Below are 12,477 nucleotides of genomic sequence, written 5' to 3'. Positions count from 1 at the left end.
CTGTCTGGACCTGCGGGGGCCAGGGTAGGGGCGCCTATCCCGTAGCTCCAGCCCCGGAGCTGCCACAGCGGGGAGAGGTGCCTCTCCCCACAAGCCCAGGTGCTGCTGGGGGGAGTCCTCACGCCCACCGTAGCCCCCATCTCCACCCCAAACCCGTCATCGGCAGCTCCACCCGAGCCCACACCCCCAGCTGGCGCCGTCCCCAACTCCAACCCTCTGCTCCAGCCCTGAGCCCCCCACCCCCAGCCAGAGCTCTCACACCCCTGCAGCCCAACCCTCTGCCCCAGCCCTGAGCCCCCTCCCACACTCCAAACCCCTCGGCCCCACCCCCACCACATTAATTTTGTTATGTGCACCGATATGAAGGTGATGTGTCACACATCACCTCCATATTGGTGCACATAAAAAAGTTCATTCCACACACGGGTGGGAAAAATTAGGAGGGAACACTGGTCGTACCATGAATGTGGTTGCTGTCATCTGGCCTAATAGTTGGACACAGATCCATGCAGATACCTGTGGGCTGTTCAGTATGGTGGAAATCCAATTGACTATAGTGAGGAATCCTGTCAGTGGTAATGATGCTTCGGCCTCTAGAGCATCGATATCCACCCCAATGAAGTCCAGTTTCCGCATGGGTATCAATGTTGATTTTTGTACGCTGAGTTGTAGTCCCAGCTGCAAAAAAAGGATGATTGTCATGTTGATAGTGTCTATGGCATCTACCCGGGTGGGTGCTTCTAACAGGCAATTGTCTACATAGGGAAAAATTGTCACTCCCTATTTGCGGAGGTGTGCCACCACTGCACGAACACTTTGGAAAACACCTGAGGGGCTGTCGAAAGGCCAAAGAGCAGAACCATGTATTAATAATGTTCTGTCCCCAGAATAAACATGAGGAACCTCCTGTGAACAGAATGTATGGTTCCATGAAAAAAGGCATCTTGGAGGTCAAGGGCCAAAAACCAGTCCCACTGTTCCAGCACTGGTATTATTGTTGCTAATGTGACCATCCTGAACTGTTGGACCCTTGTGAAGTTGTTGAGTTTTCTGAGGTATAAAATAGGACTTCATCCTCTGTTCTTCTTCTTCTGAGTTAAGAAGGAGTGGGAGTAAAAACCCTTCCCTTTGTGCTGTGATAGTACCTGTTCCACAGTGCCCAGATGTAGGAGGTGGTTTACTTCTTTCCGTAGGTGTTTGTGAGAGGGGTCCCTGAAGAGGGATGGATAAATGAATGGTATCATATAGCCTGAATGCATTATTTCCAGTACCCAGTTGTCTGTGGTGATGGATTGCCATGCTGGTTAGAAAGGGGTCCTCAGAGATAGTCAGATATACTGCACAAAGATATCTTTAAAGAGGACCTGATCAGATTTTAACAGAAGACAAGTAACTTGCCGTATTAGATGTACACTGAAAAGCACTGTGTTGCTTGGGGACCGCGTCTTTGTCAAGTAGTTCTGAAGCATGCCAGACGTGTAATGTTACTTCTCAGAATGAACTATTTGCATCATTTGAAAACAAATTTCCATTACAGCTGTAATGTGTGTAAACTACTCATTAAAGATTAAACTTTGAGGTCATGCCAACACTTCAACGTACTGTACAACTATTGTTTCAGGTTACTTATGGCATGCTGTAAAGTAGTAAGCTCAGAATTGTTTGGCTAGTGCTCTCAGCTAGTCATGAGATCCTAGGGAAAAAAAGTTAATTAGAACTCCTGGTTTCAAATAATAAATCTGATCACTGGAAATGAGTAATTGAAAAAATGTGTACTTGTTCTATCTCTACTGAATTAATCTGCAGGTTTACAGCTCACTGCAACAAATCTTATCAGTTTGTTAAAAATGGTGACCCACAAATAGTTTTTCATTATGTTAGGCTAGAAGAATGGCTAGAAGAAAAAGATAATGTTGAATATCAGCATTTGATAGACATGCCTGGTCTGTTAAATATGAGTAAATAGAGATTTTACTCAATTTAATAAAATCACTAGAAATGATGTCAGTGTTGTAATGATGCTCATTTTGTAATATCATAACACCCTGTTAAATAGAGAGCTAATGACTATATTCCTACATGTCTTTTGAAACAAAAGCTCACTGTTTTAACAATTATTCTTTTGTTTTTGATATTTACATGGCAAGGATTTGTAAGCCTGTTAATAATTCCTAAATAAGTAGTAATAAAAAGAAAACAAATACAATAAAGAAAATTAGTTAAATATTCTTTGGATTTCTTCTTGATATTTAATTTCTCAGGATAACTGATAACGCACAAAGTGTCATTAAGGGGCATACAAGTCCAGTTTATGAAGACAGTTGCACTATGAGCACAAGAAAATACATCTGAAGTAATTTTTAAAGTGTGCTTAATTTGCCAGTTTGTTATATAACCAACGATACTAGCTGCCAGTAATAAGTTTCTATTTAATATTAGAGCCTACCTAAAAGCAGCTTCCCAAAAGCAGTTCATTCCACAAACATCAGAGGGCAGCATCCAATAGGAATTCCAGTAAGATATAGACAAATTCTTACACCTAACAGGATAAGACAGAAATAACAATCCTATAAGAAAGTTACTGGTTTTACATCAAAATGAAATTGATTATTTTCAGCTCAAACATCAGAACTGTTATTCCATGGCATAGCAATTCCACAGAGAACACTAGTTTATATTGTGTCAAGGCTTAGATAATAAACCAGATACCTACTAGCCCAAACACTAAACATACTAGCTAGAGCAGTGGTCCCCAAGCTTTTTACCTTGTGCCCCTCTTATCTCTGTCCGCGCCCCTCCACTGCTCCCCAGTACAGGGGATGCAGACAGGGGTAAGGGGGCTAATGCTGGGGCTACAGTTGGGGGCAGCCAGGACCCTGAGTGCGGGGCCAGGAGCGGAGCCCTGGGCGTGGGTTTGCAGCCGGGATGCCAGGCACAGGCCAACAGCCAAACACCGGCTGCAGCTGGGACCCCTGGTGGGGGGACTGGCAACTGGGGCTGTGGCCAGGAGTGGAACAGGGTGGGACTCCCTCCCTGCCCCCCATGACGGCTGTCCCAGGCCCAGCTGTGCCCCCCCCCCCGAATATTCCTCGGTGATCCCCAGGGGGCACACCCCATGCATGCGGGCCCCATAGAGGTACAGCTATAAGAGTATTGGGCACCATCAGCAATGTCCAAGAGCAGTTCTATTATGAGAAGCCCAGTCCCCCACTCTTGCTCTCCCTTTCCCCCACCCCACCATTACCTCCAGATGCCAGGAAGGGAGAGGAGGCTAGGCTTTTTACCAGGCTTCTGCCCTAGACTCTTCTTGGGCTCCCTTTGGATATCAGCCTGGCGTTAATAGGCATCATACTTTTGAAATGCTTCACCTCTAAAGGCTGGCAAGGAGGAGCTTTCTATCCTCTCCACATGCACATACTTCTTACTCTTGTGAGGAGGGAGGATTTCTGTGACTGTATATGTCCTCTCCACATGCACATACTATTTATTGGATTTTTCTCCCTGGTGACTATTTCCAGTGCTTGATTCTACTGTTCCTCGGTTCTTTTTAAAGCTATAGAAGCATGAAATTGACATTTTCATTGCTGCCCACAGAGTTTTCAGTAACAGCAGTGAAAATGACCAGTCTAATTTCATTCTGCTTACCAAAGCTGTGAGCAGCAGAATTGTTTGCTATGGGTAAGTCAGGAATACAATACATAGATTTAGACGTAGTTTTTGCAACCCCAAGAACCAGATTTTTTTTTTTAAATGAAAACTTAAAAGTTGCAGAAATTGATGGCGTAGGTCCCCTCAATGGTCCAGAGCAAGCTTTTAATTTGCCATGGGCAAGTGGCAAACCACTATCTACATTACAGGGATATTTTTATTAGAATCAGAGGGTACCTTGTAAATACTGGATCTCTTGTGACACAAGGAGCAAGGTGAACTTCCATTTAAGTATTCTTAGGAATTTTCTTTTTCTAAGGCCTTGTCTAGTCTAGAAAAATAAATGCTTTCTATACAAAAAAACCTGTTCGCTAAACTAACAGGCTTCAAAGCCCTAGTGTAGATGGGGGCCACTAGTATTTCACCATAGCATATGCTAGCCCTTCAACCTGTTAAAAAAATAAGTGTTTTTTCCTCTAGACAGCCTAAATCAGTCCTAAATTAGAATAGCTTTTTAAATGTAATCTTTTTTAAATGACACTGTCTATTTAAATGTCATTCCCATCCACCCAAAACCTTCATTTAATATTGGAATCTAACAAGTCTACACAAAGTTATTTTCATGGACGATGGTAAGATATGACATGGCAGAACCTTATTTCTTTGTAGTCACGTTTACAGTGCTGTGCAGTGTCATCAGAACCATCCTTGGCAAGTTTTTCCTCCTTCATATTAATGACATGCGCAATAATTTCCTTACCTCTACTAGATTAAGAACTGAAATAGCAGTTGCTATTGCTACTATTGCTGCCCTACCCACTTTTACACAGTAGTAGTCAAGTAATGATTAGGGAAAGCTTTTTAAATGCATGTTCAAAGGCCTACGTGAGCAAACCAACCTCAAAACACTTAAACACTTCACTTAAACACACATTTAAAAATGATAAATTTGAGGATTCTAAAGTGCATATATCCTCTGAAGTGACCTCCTTTCCCCATTTTCCAGAGCCACAACTAGGATGGGGCAAGATGGGCAGCTGCCTAGGACACAGAGCTGGCAGGGGCACAAAAATGGGGCAGTGCAGGCTTGGGCCCAACAGCATCAGGTCTCCCTCCTCATTCCTCACAGGATTGGACTCAACACCATTGGCTGGAGTCCAAGGGCATAGTCTGGGGTGAGGTGTGGTTTTGTACCTCCCCCCAAATAGAGACCCGGGCCGGGAGCGGATGGCATGACGCTCCTTCTCCCGGAAACAGTACCTCTGCAGCTGCATGCCATCTCCTGAATCCTAGTGCCTTCTACATGTGCTGGGCCCTCTATTTGGCCACCATCCTGTTTTCTGTACAACGATGCGTGCCCATAGTGGGAGGAGGCAGGGAAGGGGGGCAGTGTTTAAGCCTAGAGGTTGCAACATTCTCATAGCCTTGCTTTTTGGAGCTGGCAGGAAAGAGTCCACCCTTCCAGCAGCCGCCGGTTCCCAGTTCCTGGGCTGGGCACTGGGCTCAGATGGCTGAGTTCAGAGATCAGGCTGTGTCATTGTGAGCCCAGCAGCCCTGAGGCTGGGGCAGGGGCCGGGCAGCAAAGGAGAACAAGGTGCGGTTCCGCTCTACGCACAGGGAGTAGGGGAGAGTGACCCGGCTGCAATGGCAGGTTGCTGGATGGCAACCAGGGTGTGACCAGGCTGCTGAGAGGCAGGTGCCCAAGGGGCATGAGTACTGCAGGAAAAACCTCACGGAGCATCTAATAGCATCCACACTCCATGGGCAGGGGCTGGCTCCAGGAGGTGTCACAAGTCCACACCAAGCTCCTTCATGGCAGAGGCAAGAGCGTGTCAGGGACACAGCTTGGAGCTGTGCTGCCCACCCTGCCTGGGGTGTGCCTAGCCATGCAGAAGAGCACAGAGAACTACGGGCCCAAGCGACTCCCACCAGCTACTCATCTGCTGGCTCCTGGCAGGAAGCAACGGTTTTCTAACTTGGGGGGTGCATCCCCCTAGGGAGGCACACCCTACAGTTTAAAAACTTCTGTGCTAAGTGGGAGGTAGAAATCTGGGGACATGACACCATGGCCCCCCCACACATGTTGCCTCTAAAGGGTACGAGTATGATTGCTTACCCCAGGCGCTAAAATGCATATCCACCTCCCCTTCTCATATATGCCAAAAGAAATTGCAACAAAACTGTAAATCTCACAAGAGATATAGGAAGGCCCATTCATCCAATGTTCCTGACAGAATTATTTCAAAGTTTATTCAATTGACATACCATATCAAATGTGTGTAACCATGACAACCAAAAATGAGGCTAATGTAAGCATGAGCTCTCAAGTCTGAAGGACAGCAAAATCTTTTTTTAAACACACATGTACCTACTATAATGAGTGTACCAAATTGGCAGACATGCATTAACTAGAAAAAGGAAATTGATAAGAAATAATCTTGTGTCATATCAAAAGGATGTCAAATCACCACCACAGGGAAGTTGCTGAAAGTAAAATAATTGGAGGCAGACAGTGTTTGGACAAAATTAAATAGTCCTATATTTTTGCTTTTTTATGTAAACCATTGCCTAAAGCTTGCAGATATGCCAAGAGGAGACCAGACCAGTATATTCAACCCGTACTTACACTAAGACTTTTGAATAGGCATTTTAAAAGCTTTTTCTGTACTGCAATGAAGAAGTACTTATTTTACACATTTCTTCCACTGATGCTCTGTGCCGTGACCATCAAAACCTTCATGGAATTGGCGTTAGTTCCCTGAAGTGATGAATCATTTGTCTTGAAAGACAAGAACATTTCTTACACCTCTGACTCCAGCAATCTTTTTGTCTTTGAACCTTGGGTGAAACACAAAGAGGACAGAATATTTCCAGTATGGTTCAGTGCTCATGTAAATCCAATATTCAGTTTCTTCCAGGATACTGCTTCACTGTCTAAAATGCTTGTGCAGATAGATACAGTTTGTTATAAAAAGGCACTTTGTAAGACGGTATGCTTCAAAAGCTAAGATTCCCCCCTTGAGGCACCAGCAATACTGTATTTTCTGCAGTACTGTATCTTTGATTTTGAGTCCTTTCTGAAGATTAAAGCAACACCACAGAATCTATATAATTTAATTCAACCAGTTTGTCAGATGGCTCGAGGTAGAACTGGGTCTCAGTATAATAGGTTCTTCCTTAATCAGGAAAGACAGTGGTGCCATCAAAATCTCTATACTATTGGAATAGCTGTGCTTCTTCACTCAACGTAGAGTATTATACATATATTATTATCTTCATCTTCTCAACAAGCGACATTTGTGGATAGGCTGCTGAAAACAACATGATAGTGCATCCATATGCTCTCCTCATTTGCCAAAAGAAAAGTGAGTCTACTAGGTGATGTCTCCATTTACTTATCAGATGGTTAAATATTAGGGCTGTCAATTAATCTCCGTTAACACAAGCAATTAACACAAAACAAATTAACATTTCTTTTTTTTAAACAAGCATTAATTGCACACCTCTCTTTTGACCCACTTTATTTACTAGTATTTCATCGCTTGGTGGACATTGATACAGTTCTACTGTGTTCTCATGATCTGGGGTGATTAAATATCAGAAAAAGTTAATGGAGCAATGTAGTAAAAGTTCAGGTCTTTTAAAGGGGAAGTTTAATTTTTAAAAAAAACTTTTGGATGGTTCTCTGGATAAAAAAGACTTATCTGTAGTTATTTTTTGCAATGCTGAGTTCCAACACCATTGAAGTACTTCAAGTCTGCAGTACCACCTACACACTAAACATGCTTTAATTGCCAGTTTTTATGCTACAGAAAACCCACCGACAGCAAATGAACAACAGAGTATGCTTAAAGAGTTTCAGAATCACTACAAGCCCATGGATCAAATAAAGTACAACAGCTTAACCAATGCTATTGCAAAGTGGATAGCTATGGACTGCAGCCCACTCAACATTGTAAACGACAGGGGGCTAAGAGATGTTATTCAAATTGCATCTTCCAATCAATCAGTCATATACTTTGCCCTCCAGAGGAATACATGACCTATATCACAACAAGACTACTATAAAGTTGGAGTTTCTGAAAAATGCACTAGCTGTTGCTTTGACTGGTGATCACTGGACATCCTTGCCCAATTACAGCTATCTCGGCGTTGACTGATTACTGCATGGACACTGCAGTCATTTGCTTTAAACAGTAATACATACTGAAGAGACATTATGCTGAAGCATGTGCAAAGTGTTTCTTGGATATTACAAAAGAGTGAAATATTCAAATAAAGGTAACACTTAGCCCTGACAGTGCACATAATATGATAGCAGCAGACAGCCTTTTGAACACAAAGCATGCATCGCTCACAGTCTGCAGCAATCCATTACAGTGGTGCTCAGTGATGGTGGTTTTGAAAATGTGCTTGCAAAATACAGAAAAGTTGAGGGCCATTTCAAACAGTGCAGCTAACAGTACAGAGCTAGGAATACCACAAGCTGCAAATGGACAGAAACAAGGTATTTCAACCAGATGGAACTCCACATTGGGTATGGTTCAGCTCCTGCTTTGCAACAAAGTCGCTATCACAGCCACCTTAGCTCTTCAAAAGCACAATCTATCAGTGCCAACAAGGATTTTGAAAAACTGACAAAAGATAGAAACACTACGGGAGCCCTGAAGATTTGTAACTGAACTCCTTGGGGGAGAATAATGTCTCCCACTCCATGGTTTTACTTGCATTCTGCCATATATGTCACGTTGTGGCAGTCTCGGATGACGACCCAGCATGTGTTATTCGATTTAAGAATACTTTCATTGCAGATCTGACAACACACAAAGAAGGTACCAATATGAGGTACCAATTTGTAAAGACAGCTACAGCACTCAACCCAAGGTTTAAGAATCTGAAGTGCCTTCCAAAATCTTAAAAGAGCATCACCCCGATGTGGAAACTACAGTACACGACCCACCAAAAAACAACCAAAACAAAAGCCATATCTTCTGTTGGTGACATCTGACTCAGAGGCTGAAAATGAATGTGCATTGGTCCACGCTGCTTTGCATCATTATCGAGCAGAACTCATCATCAACAGGGAAGCATGTCCTCTGGAATGGTGGCCGAAGCATGAAGGGGCATATGAATGTTTAGCATATCTGGTATGTAAATACCTTGCAACACCGGCTACAACAGTGCCACACGAATGCCTGTTCTCACTTTCAGGTGACATTGTAAGTAAAAAGCAGGCAGCACTATCTCCCATAAATGTAAACAAACTTGTTTGTCTTAGTGATTGGCTGAACAAGTAGGACCAAGGGGACTTGTAGGCTCTGAAGTTTTACGTTGTTTTATTTTGAGTGCAGTTATGCAAAAAAAATTCTACATTTTTAAGTTGCACTTTCACAATAAAGAGATTGCACTACAGTACTTGTATGAGGTGAACAGAAAAATATTTTTTATCTTTCTTACAATGCAAATATTTAATCAAAAATATAATATAAAGTGAGCACTGTACACTTTCTATTCCATCTTATAATTTAATCAATATCTGAAAATGTAGAAAACACCCAACAATATTTAAATGGTATTCTATTGTTTAACAGTACACTTAAAATGGTGATTAATTGCGACTTTTTAAAACTTTGTGATTAATCACGACTGTTTTAATCATTTGACAGCCCTGTTAAATATATCTCGGCTCAGATTTCACTCCTCTGATGGACAGTCCTGCTGCAAAATCAGGTCACTGCTACACAGAGGCCTTATCTACACTACACAGTTTTGTAGACCCAACTTACACCAACAATCAAAAACCAGTATAATTACATCGCTTGTGCATATTCACACAACGCTCCTTCTGTCAGAAGAGCACGTACACAGTTGGTGCTCTAGCACTGACAGTGAGAACAGTGCACTGTGGGTAGCTATCCCACTGTGCTACTCACTACTTTCTAAAGCTATAAGTTGTGGGAAGGCAGAGTGGATCGCAGTGCATCATGGGTGCAGGCTCAACTTCCCATGATGCAGTTTTTTCCATCCCATCATTCCATGGGCTTCCAGCTGCATTTCATGACATTTTTCAATGACTCTTGTTTACTGTGAGCCTGTCATCTCTGTCTGAAAGGATGCATCCCACACTGCTCTCTAATGTTGTGGTCACTGTTATGACCATATTGCAGATGGTCATGCAGTATATCATGAACTCCCAATCTGAACAACAATCAGAGTTGCCTGAACTGCTGTATCCCATGGAAAAAAACACCACCAGATTACCTTCAGCATTCACGCAACAGCTGCACACAGTGGAGCATCGCTTTGGGGCTTGGGAAATAAGCACTGAATGGACTGATCACATTGTTATATGCAAGTCTGGGATGACGACCAGTGGCTGCAGAAAGCCACCTTTCTGGAACTGTGCACAGAGCTTCACCCAGCACTGCGGCACAAGTACACCAAAATGAGAGTTACCCTCTCGGGGGAGAAGTGTATGGCAATTGCTGTGCGAAAGCTGTCGACTCCAGACTGCTACTAGTCAGTCACAAATCAGTTTGGAGTCGAGAAAACTTTGGAGCTGCATTAAAGCAAGCGTGCAGAGACATAAATCACATCCGGCTATGAAGTACTGTGACTCTTGACAATGTGCATGAAATAGTGGATGGCTTTACAGCAATGGGATTTCCTAATTGCGGTGGGGAGATAGATGGCACACATCCAAATTTTGTCCCCTGACCATCCTGTGACATCAACAGAAAGGGCTATTTCTCTGTGGTATTGCAGGCACTTGTGGATCACTGTGGGCATTTCATTGACATCAACGTGGGTGGTCCGGGAAGGCGCATGATGCATGCATCTTCAGGAACACTGGCCTGTACAGAAAGCTCCAAGCATGAACTTTCTTTCCAGACCAGAAGATTCCAGTTGAGGATGTTAAAATGTTCATAGTGCCCCTGGGAGACCCAGAGCGCCCCTTACTCCCATGACACATGAAGCCTTACACAGGAAACCTGGACAGCAGCAAGGAGCGCTTCAACAATAGATTGAGCAGGCGCAGAATGACCACAGAATATGCCTTTGGCAGATTAAAAGCACACTGGCGCTTCCTTTATTGCAATTTAGACCTAAATGAGGAAAATATTCGCATGGTCATAGCAGCCTCCTGCATACTCCGTAATATTTATGAGGCTACGGGTAAAAAGTTTCCTCCGTGGTGGAGCGCGGAGGCCAATTGCCTGGTGGCTGATTTTGAGCAGCCAGATGGCAGGGCTACTAGAAGGGCACAACAGGGGCTATTAGACTCAAGGAGACTTTGAGGCAACATTTTGACAATGAGCACCAGTAATGTGTCTTTCTATACAGCATACTGCCATGTTTTAACTTGCCGCCTTGTATGAAAATTGTGATTTGCAGTCAGAAAATGATCATATTGCCACTGAGTATTAATGCCAGCAGCAACCACCACGTGAAGAAGACAAAGATTGCTTATCTTTTCAGAGCGTTTGTTTTTATTAAATACCAATTAAAACCACACACAAAAGGCTTGGTGGGAAGGGAGATAACAGTGCAGGGCAATGTAGGCTCTCATAGCTGTGTGTAAGTCTAGCTTTCATTTTGAAAGCTGTCCGAAGGGGTGGAGTGAACAGGGTACTGGGATGTTCCAAGAAGTTGCAAGGAATGTGCGGGAGGAGTTTGGGGAGGGCATAGAAAGTAGTTCTGTACTGGCTGCAGAGAGGGGTGGGGGAAGCAAGCATGTGTTCTGCCTAGAGCGTTATTTAGGGACTTCAACATCTCTGTTTGCTCCTCCAAAACTTTTATCATCTGCTCCTGGCCCATTACAATTCACTCCTTGCTCTCCTTTCTGAACTGCCTGTTCACATTAATTTTTTCCTTCAAAATCTCTCTCTACTCCTTGTGTTCTTGTTTTTTGGCCTCTGAGAATTGGAGCACGTCTCAGAACATTTCCTCCTTGGGCTCTTCCTTATCTGGCAGAGGCACTCCACCAGTGTGTAAGGGGTTCCCCAGAAGGCAACATCTGCAAAACCATAAGTCACAACAAACAGAAGCATGACTTAGTTCATGCACAGCATCGAATCATTATTGTAAAATACCCCTCTTTTTACACATGAATCAGTTTCTCACTGACCCTTGGTAAGCACACAACTTGGCGAACACCGATGAAGTGAGCTCTAGCTCACAAAAGCTTATGCTCAAATAAATTTGTTAGTCTCTAAGGTATCACAAGTACTCCTTTTCTTTTTGGGGATACAGACTAACACTGCTGCTACTCTGAACCCTAAACATTGTGAGTTTGGCCTGGGGTGGGGGCACAAGATGGGGAAAGGTTCTAGGTGGCTTTTTAAGGGGATCACTGCGGGTGACTAGGGACAACATTGTAAATTCTGCCACCATTTTCCACAGGCAGGGGTGTATGTGTGTGTGTCACTGAAGCCAATGCCTCATTCCTGAGGGCAAGGGTGCATCTTCTGCATGCATGCAGCTTCAGACCTGGTCCCCATGCTGCTTGCCTATGTGCCACTTTGGTCCCTGCACAAGTGATTATCGATTGGCACGGGAAAGTTTCCTACAATGGGGGAAGGAACAAAGCAGCTCTACCAAGGAACGTTCGGCAGAGGATTGGCAAGTACCTCCAGGAAAGTTTCCTCAAGATCTCTCTGGAGGATTCCCCTGAAATCTTGGTGTGCATTAACACACTGTTATGCCACACTGCTTAGCTCCACAACTGAATGTGGAACACGCACGAACACAGATAGTCTTGTACATATCTATCCCTTCACCCACTTCTAGAATACACAGGGCAAAGGACAGCTCTACCTCATAACACTG

At 43.7% G+C, this 12,477-nt stretch overlaps 1 protein-coding gene and 1 pseudogene across 3 annotated transcripts in view; one reads left to right on the top strand and one right to left on the bottom strand.

Annotated features, from left to right (window-relative positions):
* GXYLT1 (glucoside xylosyltransferase 1) overlaps window positions 1–12,477 on the bottom strand; it is a 72,659-nt gene that overhangs the window by 48,313 nt on the left and 11,869 nt on the right. For 2 of the 3 annotated variants that reach the window (XM_073328037.2, XM_073328035.2), the window contains exon 2: window positions 2,447–2,539. The exons of the other annotated variant lie outside the window; for it this stretch is intronic. In XM_073328037.2, coding sequence (XP_073184138.2) covers window positions 2,447–2,539 — 93 coding nt within the window. The remainder of the gene's footprint in view (window positions 1–2,446; window positions 2,540–12,477) is intronic. 3 annotated transcript variants of the gene reach the window in all.
* On the top strand, window positions 7,259–8,945 carry LOC140905204 (uncharacterized; annotated as a pseudogene).

Source organism: Lepidochelys kempii, chromosome 1 (genome assembly GCF_965140285.1).
Source record: "Lepidochelys kempii isolate rLepKem1 chromosome 1, rLepKem1.hap1, whole genome shotgun sequence".
Classification (NCBI taxonomy): Eukaryota; Metazoa; Chordata; order Testudines; family Cheloniidae; genus Lepidochelys; species Lepidochelys kempii.
This window is presented reverse-complemented; position numbering and strand designations above follow the sequence as displayed.